The sequence below is a fragment of the Phasianus colchicus genome, chromosome 26 (assembly GCF_987193195.1).
Source record: "Phasianus colchicus chromosome 26, bPhaCol1.hap1.1, whole genome shotgun sequence".
Taxonomy (NCBI): Eukaryota; Metazoa; Chordata; class Aves; order Galliformes; family Phasianidae; genus Phasianus; species Phasianus colchicus.
Window position 1 is genome coordinate 5,792,068 of NC_143461.1, and position 12,241 is coordinate 5,804,308.

At 65.2% G+C, this 12,241-nt stretch overlaps 3 protein-coding genes across 6 annotated transcripts; all 3 read right to left on the reverse strand.

The window, feature by feature from the left end:
- Positions 1 to 10: 10 nt before the first annotated feature.
- Positions 11 to 4,546, reverse strand: DHX58 (DExH-box helicase 58). Its single transcript, XM_031600616.2, has 12 exons — positions 4,040 to 4,546; positions 3,764 to 3,965; positions 3,492 to 3,682; positions 3,248 to 3,364; positions 2,878 to 3,004; positions 2,611 to 2,793; positions 2,273 to 2,529; positions 1,931 to 2,080; positions 1,552 to 1,713; positions 1,082 to 1,272; positions 796 to 892; positions 11 to 566 (listed from the first exon to the last, which is right to left on the reverse strand). Exons 1-12 carry the CDS (start codon positions 4,439 to 4,441, stop codon positions 387 to 389), a joined length of 2,259 nt encoding a protein of 752 aa, XP_031456476.2. The 5' UTR covers positions 4,442 to 4,546; the 3' UTR covers positions 11 to 386.
- Positions 4,547 to 4,600: 54 nt separating this feature from the next.
- KAT2A (lysine acetyltransferase 2A) lies at positions 4,601 to 10,259 on the reverse strand. Of its 4 annotated transcripts, none has more exons than XM_090124844.1 (18): positions 9,992 to 10,259; positions 9,580 to 9,703; positions 9,341 to 9,486; positions 9,081 to 9,170; positions 8,590 to 8,771; positions 8,310 to 8,501; positions 8,106 to 8,212; positions 7,909 to 8,016; positions 7,695 to 7,831; positions 7,368 to 7,591; positions 7,176 to 7,302; positions 6,985 to 7,095; positions 6,763 to 6,906; positions 6,453 to 6,567; positions 6,290 to 6,326; positions 6,098 to 6,197; positions 5,876 to 5,960; positions 4,601 to 5,660 (listed from the first exon to the last, which is right to left on the reverse strand). In XM_090124844.1, the coding sequence occupies exons 1-18, from the start codon at positions 10,232 to 10,234 to the stop codon at positions 5,467 to 5,469; spliced, it is 2,466 nt and encodes an 821-aa protein (XP_089980970.1). In that variant the 5' UTR covers positions 10,235 to 10,259; the 3' UTR covers positions 4,601 to 5,466. The 4 variants fall into 4 exon arrangements, with proteins under 4 accessions (XP_089980970.1, XP_031456474.2, XP_089980971.1 ...); XM_031600614.2 differs by having other exon boundaries at positions 4,602 to 5,660; positions 6,098 to 6,161; XM_090124845.1 differs by having other exon boundaries at positions 4,603 to 5,660; positions 7,368 to 7,576.
- A 743-nt stretch (positions 10,260 to 11,002) lies between these two features.
- On the reverse strand, positions 11,003 to 12,022 carry LOC116233615 (heat shock protein 30C-like). The gene has a single exon (XM_031600620.2). The coding sequence runs from the start codon at positions 11,751 to 11,753 to the stop codon at positions 11,151 to 11,153; it is 603 nt and encodes a 200-aa protein (XP_031456480.2). The 5' UTR covers positions 11,754 to 12,022; the 3' UTR covers positions 11,003 to 11,150.
- Between the last annotated feature and the right edge of the window lie 219 nt (positions 12,023 to 12,241).

Below are 12,241 nucleotides of genomic sequence, written 5' to 3' on the forward strand. Positions count from 1 at the left end.
TGCACAGCGCTTTCCAGGTACCCACCACGCGCGTTGACAACGCGGGATGCCCGACTTGATAAAGCGGACGGACGCCGGATCGCACCGCGGGCCGTCGGTTCGCTACGCGGATGCAGCGCCGCGGCAGCAGCTCCAGCACCGCAGGGACGGGAGCCGCTGCCCGGCAGCGGGGGCACGGGGCTGCCCCGTCCCGGTACCGCAAGTCCTTTAGCAGAGTTTTGCGGTCACTCCCGCAGGATTGCACACAGACGGGCTGTGACGCGGCTGCAGAGAGCAGAGAGGTGCAGCCCCCTGCAGGGGCCTGAAGCGATGTCCTGTCCCAGAGGTGATGGAAAGGTTCCTCCTGCCCCAGGTGTGGCCTGGGAGCAGCCCTGAGTGAGTCGGCACTACAGGGACTCGTCCTGGGTGCTGGAGCAGTACTCCAGGTAGCTGAACTCCTGGATGGGGAATGTCACTCTGCTCCACTTACTGTACTTCTTCTTCTCATCCGGGGTCACCACCACAAAGTTTTTGATGCTGAGGATGGGTAAGGTCACGTTCTGGTAGATCATCTCCATTCCCCACTCCTGTGTGGACAGGGAGGGGACACTCACACACATGGTGACACAGCCCTGGGCTGCAGGACCTTGCACCTGGCCCCGTGCCTGGAAGCTGGAGGCAGCTCCTTGCTCCCAGCACACATCCCCCTTAGGAGCTGCCCACGACAATGGTCCACCCGTGCAGCACCCACAGGCTAAAGGGAAATGCAGCTCCTGTTTCTTGCTGCGTGGGCTGTGTGACGGCCCAGGAGCTCACCTGCCTGCACTCACTGCACACAATGCGGCACCCGGGCTCCCAGTCCCTGAACGTCCGCTCAAACTGTATTTTCCCAGGTGAGACTGTATAATAAAACCTGTAAGAAAGGAAACAAAAGACACCTGAAGAGGGTGTTCCTGGGGACAAAACTCAGCCTTCCCACAGTCCCACACAGCTCCTGTGACCTCCCTGGACCAATGTCCCCAAGGAGGAGCGGGCAGCAGCCACCCCCCTGCTCTGGGCAGAGCTCAGCTCTGACCACTGGACTCTGCCCGTCTCCTCCTACCTGAAGTTGGGGTTGATGTTCACGTGGTGCATGGCCTCCACTGTGCGGATGTCGCTGCCGCGGCACACGGCCACATTGCAGTTGACACAGTGGAAGTAAACGTCATCCGGATCGTGCAGCTGCCGCCTCTTGCTGCTCTTGTCTTCCTTCACTTGCCAGCTGAGAACAGCATTTCTCTGCAACTCCTGGATCTGCAAGGAGGGCAGATAGGCAGGAGGATGGGGTCAGCAAGGATGACACACAGACAGGCTGCAGGTGCAGTAAGAGATGTGGCCATAGAGAGATGCAGCATCCCAGGGAGGACAAACTGCATGGAAGGACAGAGACATGCTGTGCCATACAGTTTCTGCTATCCCTCTCCAGAAGCCAGCACTGCCTCAAGGGGAGAGCAGGTACCTAAAATCAGTGTGCAGAGGGCTGTGCCCACAGGCAGATGCAGGAAGGAGCAGTGCAGCCTTCCCTGCGCTCACCTTCAGGCGGTACTCCCTCTCAGGCATGGCTTGCACTGTGCTGATGGCCCTCTCCATGAGCTCCACCAGGTTCTCATTGAGCTGCTCCCGGAACACCTCCCGGCTGCTGGCTTTGGCAAGGACAGAGTACACACTGTTCTGGGCACGGGCACGACCCCGGGCCTGCAGCAGAGAGAACAAACACTGTGGCATGGCAGAGCCCCTCGTGCCACAGAATGCACAGGGCAGGGCAGAGTGCTCCCCCTGCACCCTGCACCTCCACGGGCAATGCTGTGCCAGGGCCGGGCTCACCCCAAGAGCTGTCAGTAGGCACCAGAGGTGTTGGGGGTCCCCAGGTGCCACCCAGGTTTCTCAGGGCTGGGGGGATCCTGGATGCTACCTGCACCATGGCAATCTCGTTGGTCATCAGCCCGTAGCGCACCACAATGTTGCACTCAGGGATGTCCAGGCCCTCCTCGGCTACGCTGGTGGAAAAGAGCAGGTTGAGCTCCCCTCTGCGGAACAGTGTGATCACGTCCTGCTGCTCATTCTGGGGAGAGAAGGGGGGGCACTTCAGTGGTACCCCAGGACTGAGGGCTGGCATGGCTCCGAGCCCCTAACAGCACACACAGCACCCACAGAGCGTGCAGAGACGGGTCGGGCTGGATCCCCACCCAGTTCCATCCCATCATCAGCACTGCCCTGGAGCACAGTGGGGCCGTGCACACCCTGGGCCCCCCACCTGGGTCATGCCCTTGGCCTGGTTGCTGTAGCCGGTACCGGTGAGCGCGGCCGCCCTGATGTACCGCCCGCACAGCCCGGCCGTGTCCTGCAGCCAGCTGAGCAGGCTGTGTGCGCTCTGCCGGGTCTTGGTGAAGACAATGCCACGAGATGAGCCCCGGGGCGAGAAGTGCTCCTGCAGGATCTCCTCCAGTTTGCTCAGCCGGGGGTTCTCGTAACGCTGGTCTCCGGCCAGCGCCAGCAGCGTGGCCCTGTTCTCTGCGCAGAGAAGTGGGTGTGAGGGCTGCGCCCCAAAAGCAGCCTGCACCGCCCTGCTGCTCCCCTCCACCTCTCCTTTACCCTCAAAGGTGGTGGCCAGGAAGCGCTCGGTGGGGTCCTTTGTGTCCCTCTCAGCAGCATAGAACTGCTGCAGGCACTGGAAGGCGTCCATCATGCGCACGGTGTCGTTGATCAGCAGTGCATCGTTGTACCTGCGCAGGTGCAGCGCGCACACCCGCGTCTTGCGACAAAAACTCTCTGCCGCTGGCAAAGAACGGTGACAGTGCGTCACATCCCGCCCCACCAGCCCATCATCCCCCCAGGACCCTACCTGGGTGAGTTGCTCACCTCTCTTCTCCAGCTCCACGATGTGCTGCTCGTACACCTGCGTGCCAAAGTCCTGCAGCAGTCTGGGCATCTCCATGTGCTCCTGGATCTGTGCCATGATCTTCTTCAACCGCTGGCCAAAGGGGTCCTGGGGGCAGAGCGGGCTCAGGATCCATGGGATTGGGGATATTGCTCTGGCACAGCCGGGGGGGGTTGGGGTGGTTTGCAAGGCAGGACCCAGGTGGGCTCTGGGTGTGCTGATTCCTGCAGTTGGCCTAATCCACGTGGGGGGTGGGCACCAAAAAGCCAGGGGAGACCCCCGACTCAGCAGCAAATGAGAGCTTTGGGGTCACAAGGAGCAGCGCTGTGGGCTCAACCCACCACCTCTCACCAGCGCTCTCTCCTGGCACAGGTCGTACTGCTTCCTGGGCTGGGGCACATGGCTCTGCAGGTGCTGTGCGTGCGTTTGCACTGATGTGATCACCTCGGTGTCCAAGTTGGCACAGATCTGAAAGGGAAGAACCCCAAAGCCAGCCCTGAGGCCTAGCAGCCCAGCACCACGCAGTGCACAGCAGGATACCAGAACCCACCCCATTTGGAGCCCCAGAAGGTCAGGAGCGGGGAGCAGCACCCACCTGCAGGATGTGCTCCATGGCCCCTTCGAAGGAAGTTTCCCCCCCGGTGCCAGGGGATGCTGTCAGGCCCAGGATCTGCGGCAGGTCCCGCTGTCCGCTGAGCTTCTTCTGGAGGTAACTCAGCATGATTTTGTTGTAGACAGCTTCCTTGTGAGTGTGGTGGCACTCATCTATCACCAGCAGGGAGAAATCTGTGCGGGCAAAGCAGGGCAGTGGGGTGAGCCGCTCATCCCGGGGCAGCCCCCAGCCCGGCCGTGGGGTCCCACACCCACCCGTCAGCTCCACGTGTGCCTCCTCCTCCCCGCTCAGCAGCGCGTTCTGCAGGATCTGCGCTGTGCAAATGACCACATCGCTGCCCTTCGCCAGCTGCCCGAAGAAGTATTTATGGCTGCTGTCCCCGCTGACCGCTGCCACTCTGAAGGCGTCGCGCAGGACGTGGAACTCCTTCTCCAAGTGCTGCTGCACCAGGTGCACCTGATGGGCGCCCAGAAGATCGTCAGTCCCGGCCGTGGCCCCGCCGTCCCCGGGGGTGCGGGGTCCTCGGGCACCTTGTTGACCAGCACGGCCACCCGGCCGCCCTGCCGCTCCTCCAGGTGCCGCCTGCAGACGTGCACGGCCGCGCGGGTCTTGCCGGCGCCCGTGGGCAGCCACACGATGCTGTTACGGCCGCGCAGGGCCGGGGCCACCGCCTCCAGTTGGTACTCGCGGAGCTCCATCGCCGAGTCCCGGCTGGGGAACGGAGCGCGGGAGGAAGGGAGGTCGTGAAAGGAAAGCGGGGCCGCCCGCTGTGCCGAGCTGCGCTGGGAGAGGGAGCTCCGGCAGGGCCGCACCGCACCGCACCGCACCCCCGCCGCCTCCGGGCCGCCCCCCCGCCGGGAGCCTCGGACCTGAACAGAAACCGAAAGCAGGCGGAGCTCCGCGGCGTCATCGCGCTCCGGGGGCGGCTCCATATCGGCACCGTGCACCCCAACCACCGCCCATCCTCTGACCCACTGCCCCCCCCAGGCACTGAGTTCAGCCCCCCCGGTCCTGCCGCACGGTCAGGCACAGGGACAGCTGGCTCTGCACAAGTACGTTTACTTAAAAAATAAAAAATAATTAAAAAAAAAAAAGAAACCAATCCAAACAAAACGGTCACATGGAATGGGTGGACGCGAACAGTGGGTCAGGGTCTGGTCCCACCCCAGCAAGGCCAGTGAGCCTGTAGAGCAGCACCAGAGTTCACACAGCGAGGACAGCACGGGGATAAGGCAGCAGGCGATCAAATGCGGGACGGGGGAGGACACATTAACTCTACTTGGGATGCGCCCCAGCACAGCTCCCACGGAGATACAGGGACACACGGGCACAAGGAGGGATGCAAACAACAGCCAGCCCCAACCTCGGGGCTGCAGGACAGCAAGGGGCAGGGGGGGTAGGCCCCCAACCACATCAAGGAGCTGGAAGAGCCCCCACCACTCCCTGCAGGGCTACAAGCAGTGGCGGGAGAGCAGACGGTGCGCTCCTGCAGGACGGAAGAGCTGATAGAGGCAGCAGGAGGAGGGACATCGCCCAGCTCAGCACCTCTGCCCTGCAGCCTGGGGGGGCAGGGAGGTGCCCCACAGTACATTCAAGAAGAGGGGCCGGCGCTGCCCGTGCACGGACAGGAGCAGGGGCTGAGGTCCGTGCAGAACACCAAAGCACTTGTGTGCCCCTGCCCTGGCACCGAGCGGGGGCAGAAGGCACAACCCTGGGGGGAGAGGCAGCCCCGCTCCAGCCCCCCCTTCCACGACCCCCTAGAGAGGGACTGGCAGCACCGCAGCTGCCCACCCCTCGCCCCCCAGCAGCAGCAGCAGCAGCACACCCAGCAGCAGCCCCTGCCCACAGAACGGGGCTGCATCCCGGATGGCCCCTCTGGGGGCAGCAGCAGCCCTGCCCCTCCCCGCCAACGGGAGCAGGGGGGGTCGTGGCAGCCACAGCACATCCAGACCACCCCCTACTTGTCGATGAGCCCCCCTTCCTTCAGCTTGAAGTAGAAGAACTTCTCCAGGGTGTTGGCACACTTGCAGTAGTCGCTGTCGGGCGGGTTGTACTCGCGGCAGTTGGTGATGATGCGCTGCAGGTCGGCGATGAACAGCTTCTTGGTGACGTAGTAGCGGTTCTTCAGGCGCTCAGTCATGGTCTTCAGGTCTGGGGGTGGGAAGGAGTTGGGCCCCATCACACCACTGTGCCCTCCCCCCCCCAGCCCTGCAGGCAGGTCCCCCTCCCGCTACCAGCCACAGTCAGGGGGGTCCCTGATGGGTCCCATTCTGACGCCTGGCTCGCCCCCTAGGACACCCCCTGCCCGGCACTGCTTTGGGGCGTGCTGCAATCCCCCGTTACCCCCACAGCCCCCAGGCACCCACCGATAGGGAAGCGGATGATTTCGTAGTAGTCTGGCGCCTCCGACTTCTTCACCGGCTCCATGAAGGGCCACGCGCTGGGGTGAGTCTGGGGGGAGGGGGGCAGAGTTACTGCAGCATCTGCCCTGCGCCCACAGCCCAGGCAGAGCCGTGCCAGGGACACCTGGCCGTCCCCTCCCAGGGACAGCACGGGAGATGGCACAGGAGCGCACACCCGCCCCGCACCTTGATCTGGGCCAGGAGGTTCTTCAGGGTGTTGTAGAGCTGGTCCGGATCCTTCAGCTCCTTCCTGCAGGGCAGAGCAGAGCCCATCAGCACGAGGCTCCTGCACCCCAGAACAAGGCTACCGTTGGAGGGCCAGGGGTGGCACGGAGCAGGAGCCCGCAGCTCCAGTACGCCCCGGGACCCCTCACTCACCCCTTCTCCTTCCCCAGCGGTTTCCAACCCGTTTCTCCTGGAAGGAAAGGGTCAGCATCACCAGAGGGCTCTGCCCCCATACACTGGGGCACTGCACCTCACCAAGAGGTCTGGATGAGCCCTGCCACCCCCACCCCCCGCCTGGGCAGCACGGAGAGCTCACGGATGCCAGGGACGCTCTCAATGGGGATCTGCCGCACGCCCTCCTTGAAGCAGGTCAGGCCAGGGTAGACCTTGCGGATCTGTGCTTGCTTCCTCTCAATCAGCTTCTTGATGATCTGCAGTGGGAAAGTGGCACGTCAGCACGCACTGCAGGACATGAGGCCCCGACAGACCCAGAGCAACAGCCAGAAGCAGCCCTCCCCCAGATGGCACTGCAGTGATCCTGTGAGCATGGCTGCAAGGGTGAGTCAGGGATGGTTCCCAGAAGCTGGGACACCCCATCCCCTCACTTCTGGGGGAGTCAAAGGTACCTCCTTCTGTTTTTTGATGATGTGGGAGAGCTCAGTATAGGGGATGCGGGGGTTCAGCTCACACTCCATCAAGGTTGCCCCCTCGTAGTCCTTGATGTAGCCCAGGTAGCGGCTCTTGGGGACCTTGATGTCCTTGGAGAAGCCCTGGGAAGGGAGGAGAAGTGGGAGGGAGCTCAGGGACAGAGGATCGGGCTGGGGAGAGCAGCAGGGAGAGGAACCCACCTGCTTCTTGAAGTAGCCAATGGCGTACTCATCGGCGTAGGTGAGGAAGTAGAGGATGTTGTGCTTGATGTGGTACTCCTTTAGGTGGTTCATCAGGTGCGTCCCGTAGCCCTGGGGGGGGCTGCCATGAGATGGGGTCCTCACACCCCCAAGGCAGCCTGTAAGCCCCCCCAGGGGGGTTACGGCCTCACCTTCACTTGCTCATTGGATGTCACGGCACAGAAAACGATCTCGGTGAAGCCCTGGGTGGGGAACATGCGGAAGCAGATGCCCCCAATCACGCGGCCATCCTTGATGAGTGCCAAGGTCTTGTGCTTCCTGCGGCCAAATTGACAGTGAGACGGGGGGAGCCCCATGCAGCCCCCGCACCCCCCAGCACCCACGGGTCGAAGACGAGGCGGGTGATGTACTCCTTGGGCATACGGGGCAGCTGGTGCGAGAAGACGTTCTGCAGGCCCACCAGCCACATCAGGATCTTCTTGTTGGACTTCTGCGAGAGCGAGTTGCCAATGACGTGGAACTCGATGATGCCGCGGCGCTCCTCCAGCCGGGCGGTCTCATCCCGCGCCGCGTTGGCCGACAACAGGCTGGTCTGCATAGGGGGCAGCTGAGCCCCCCCGGCCCCAGGACCTCAGAGCCCCCGAGATGCCAGCACCCCACGAGCTGTGCCCCACAGCGGTGCCGTCCCCACGTGCCCCCCCAGCCCGTACCTCAGGGCCCAGCATAGCAGCGGGGTCGGTGATGGTCAGCATCACCTCGTTCACCAGCTCCATGGGGATGTCACCCATCACACGGATCCTCTTGGCATCCTCCAGCGTCAGGCTCTCGGGCAGCTTCCGCTTCTCCCCTGGGGCAGCACGCAGCTCGTCAGGCAGAGCCCCCAGCACTGGGCTGGAGCTGCTCCCACTCCCTGCACTGCCCTACCCGGCAGAGGCTCCGGCGTGCCAGTGTCCATGCTCGTGGCCAAGCTGCTGCTGCTGAGCTTCTTGCTGAAGAGCGGTGCAGTGGGCACTGTGACGGCACTGACAGCGGCTGCAGCAGAGCAGACAGCCATAAGTACGAGGAAGCCCCATCCACACTGCAGCAGTGACAGCACCGGCCCAGCCATCACCCTACGGTACCTGGGCGTGACACCAGCTGGGCGCCCTCCGCAGCTGGCACAGTGAAATCCACCTCCCATATGGGCGAGTTCTCACCATAGATCTCCTCCTCCAGCATGGACAGGAACCTGGCAGGGAGCAGCGTGCCGAGCTGGGTGCGCACAGCCTGGGGGGAGCACAGGGGCAAACGGCCGCGCAGATGGCAGCCCCGTGCCAGGCACCTACTTGGGGAAGTGGGTGAGGATCAGCGTGCGCTTCTCCGGCACCAGCTTGTCCTTCTCCACGCGGAACTTCTCCAGCAGCTGCCGGCGGGTGACAGTGAAGATGGACTTGAGGAGGCTGCGCCCAAAGACGTGCGTGGTCTCATAGCGGGGAAGGCTGTCGCAGCTCTGCGGCACGTGGCAGTAGCACAGCCACCTGCGGGAGAGAGCGTGCGCTCCTGGGGCTGGGACCCCCCGGCAGCAGTGCTGCTGAAAGACCCAGGCAGAGGTGGCCCCCTCCTCACCTGGTGTAGTTGACCTTGTAGGTGGCCACGTCATCGTTCTGCGAGCGCTGTCGGAACTGCGACGGCGTCTCCAGCTTCCAGTAGTTGAGGCAGAGCAGGAACATCTTGGAGAGCTCATACATCGTCTGCCGCTCCTTGGGCGGGAGGTGGCTGAACTTGTACTGCACGAAGTTCAGGACCCCCTGGGGGAGAGGAGTGGGTTGGGGAGTGCCAGGGCCGTGGGTCACTGCACCACAGAGCCCAGCTGCCCACAGGCACCTCCAAGATCCAAGCAGGAGGCCTGGAGAAGCAGGAGGAGCAGAAGGGCCATCGCCACCACCACCACACACACACATTTTCCACTCTCTGTGACAAAGCTGAGAGCTCCATGAGTTTGCAACAGTGTGTGGGGTCACCATGATGCCAAAATGCTGCTGTGTTCACTCGATTTAAGGTTTTCAGCCCAGCCTGTCCCCAGCTCAAGTCCCCAGCACAGCCCACAGCAGCCTCACCTGCTCGATGTTGGGTTTCTCAAACGGGGGGCTCCCCAGTGACCCCTCAACCACCGGCTGGCTCATCTGCAGGATGCACTTCCTGAGGAGCTGCAAAGACCCCATGGGACACCATCAGCACCTCAATGCCTGTTCCTTCCCCAGACACCTCCCAACCTGGGAGATCGGACACAGCAGCTCTGCAGCTCTGAAATGGGGCTCACAGAGCACAGCTGCCTGCAGGTCAGGCAGAGGGTGAGCAGCAGGACAGATGGACGCACCTTGAACAGGTAGAAATAGACCTGCTTGGTGTCCGTGTCCTCCTCCTTGTGCACTGACATGAAGAGGTTCTCCACGTCCACCACCATGCCCAGCAGTCTGTTGATCTCCTCCTCCGAGACGTTCTCCAGGTGGGACACGTGGTCGGCTGCGGCAGAGACAGCACACGGTGAGGGGGGGCACCGCTCCCCATCCCGGGGGTCCCGGCAGCTGTGCAGCCCCGGGGGTGCGGGGGGGTTACCCAACGCGTGGCCGCAGCTGCGGCAGGGCTCGCTGAGGTTGGTCACCGGCTGCTGCAGGTCCATGCGCGGGGCGGTGGGAGGGTTGGGGTTCTTCCAGCCGTTGCACTTGCAGGCATCGTTAGCCTGCAGGAGGGATGGGAGAGGCCATCACGCAGCAGCCCAGCGCGCGACGCAGCCACCAAACGGCCGAGCGGCTTCACCCACCCACCCCCCACAAAGCCCCGGCACCCATCGCAGCCCAACGCTGAACGCTCTCCCTGGAAGCAGCTCAGGATCGCGCACCCCCCGCCCGTGCACGCGCAGCGCAGCGCAGCTCAGCGCCCAGCGCAGCCCGGCGCTCCGCACCGCCCGCGCGCAGCCCCGCGTCCCCTCCCGCACGGCGCGGCATTTCGCCCCGCAGCCCCCGCGCACCTTGCAGGCCGAGAACACCCCCAGCTTCTCCAGCTTCTTGCCGCGGGGGAAGCCCCGCACCTGCGCCTTGCGCTGACTCGCCCGCTGCTGCTGGCTGAGCCCGGGCCGCGCCGGATCGCTGGAAGCCGCCCCGCCCGCTCCTCCCGGAGCCGTTCCCCCGCTCCCCGCCCCGGCGTTCGGCGCCGCCGCCGTTCCCGGAGCCGGCGGGGGCCTCCCGGGCTGCGCGGCCTCCGGCTCCGCCATGCCGGGCCCGGCGTGCGCTCCGAGCTCAGTGCGCCTGCGCGCCGGGCACGCCGGGAGCGGCGGCTCGCAGCGGGGGGGGCAGAGCGCGGCGTTACCGGGACGGCGCCCGGCGCTCCGCACCCCCGGACGGGAGCCGGGCTGGCGGCCGGGCGCTCCGGGCGCGGCGTCCCAGCACGAAGGGAGCTCCCTGCGGGCTCGCCGTGGAGCCGCAGCTCGGAGGGCCCATCCCGGGGCTCCGCTGGTAACGCGGGGCCGGAGCTCGGCGGGGGGGTCACCGGGGGGCGCCGACCCGGAGCCCGGGACCGCGGGAACGGATCCGCCGCGCCGCCAAATTCGGAGCGCGGCCACACCCACAGCCGGCAAATACGGAGCGGACGGAGCCCGTCTGCCCATACATGGAGCGGCTCCGCCCGCAGCGCCGCGAATGGGCGCGGTTTGGCGGAGCGTCCTTCGCGGGAAGCCCCGCAGCGCCTGGAAGGTGCGAGCAGCGGCGGGGCGGTGCGGGGGGGCACGGCTGCAGTCCCCGCCCCGGCAGCGCGGCGAGCGTCCCAGCGCCTTCCCGAAGAGTCCGGCGCCGCGTCCCCGACGGCTCTCCGTGTTCGTGTCGCTGTGCGCGAGCGGGAGCCCCCGGGCCGCCTTTCTCCACCGGAACAGAACGGAGAGCTGTGCCGGAGATGCGCCCTTTGCAGCACAGCGCAGCTCTCGGGATGGCCGTCCCGCTGCGTGAGCGCAGCGAGGCCAAGCCAGCAAACACACGAGCCGTATATGTAAAAGTCGGGGACGTTTATTACATATCAAAAAAATCTACACGCTTTGGCCAGAGATCCCCCCCCCCCCCACGTCAGGGCCGGCACAGCCCCGCTCTGCGGCCGGCGGTGCCCCAGCACCGGGCTCAGCCCGGCCCCGCGCTGCTCCGTCACGCCTTGGCTCTCTCGGCTCCGTCCTCGGCGTTGGCCGCCGGCTGTGCCGCTGCTGCCGGCAGCTGGATGGGCACGTTCCTCTCGTTGGGCGGCGGCAGGGCCAGCCGGGGGGCCTCGATGCGCAGTTGCCCCTCGCTGGACAGGGAGCAGCTCAGCGCCTCGGCGTCCACCTCCTCGGGCACGTCCCACTCGCGCTTCAGCACCTCGTACTTGTAGGAGAAGGAGCCCTTCTCGTCCGTGCTCTGCGTCTCCTTCTGCCCCACCAGCACCACCTTCCTGCCCACCACCTTCACCGACAGCTGCTCGGGGGCGAAGTCCTTCACGTCCTGGCAGACGGAGAAGCCCTCCCCGGAGCCCTGGGTCAGAGCCGCGCTGCTGCTCGGTGCCCGCTCGATGCTGACGCGGTTGGAGCTGCTCCCGCTGGTCAGGAGCTGCTCGAAGCTGCTCATGAACTGCCGAGCCCTCTCCATCTCCATCCGTATTTCTCTCTCCAGCTCAGCAAAGAGGGTGCCCGGATGCGGCCAGAGGGTGCGGACGGGTCCCAGCCACGGGAACAGAGACCCGGAGGCGGGCGGCATGAAGTGCAGGCGGCAAAGCATCTCTGCGGTGCTGCGGCCGAGGCTGTGCGCAGGGCTGGAGCGGTGCTGGGCTGCCGCCGGGACGCGGGGTTTTATCCTCCTCTTCCCAGGGGTGTGCCCCTTCCAGAACGCTCTCTCCCTACGCACCGTCCTGGAGCCATCGCCTATTTTTGCGCGGCTGATTATCCGCCGGCCAAAATAGCAGCGCCTGCTTCTGGGGCCGAGTCACCCTCCGCAAATAGGGAGCTGCAGTCACCGCCGAGGCTCGGGTTTCTGCAAAGCCACCGTGATGCAGCAAGCGGCACCGCCGGCCGAGGGGGCAAACAAAGCCCTCCCGCAGCCCCACACTGCAGCGCGGGTCACGCCGCGCAGGAACAGTCCCACCCCGATGGTGTCACCGCCGCCCGACGCCTCTCGCACTTTCCAGACCCACCCCCGCATTCGGGACTCCGTGCAGCCCTGAACGCAGCACCTGCACACCCTGCGTGGGGCGGGCACGGGTTTGCTCG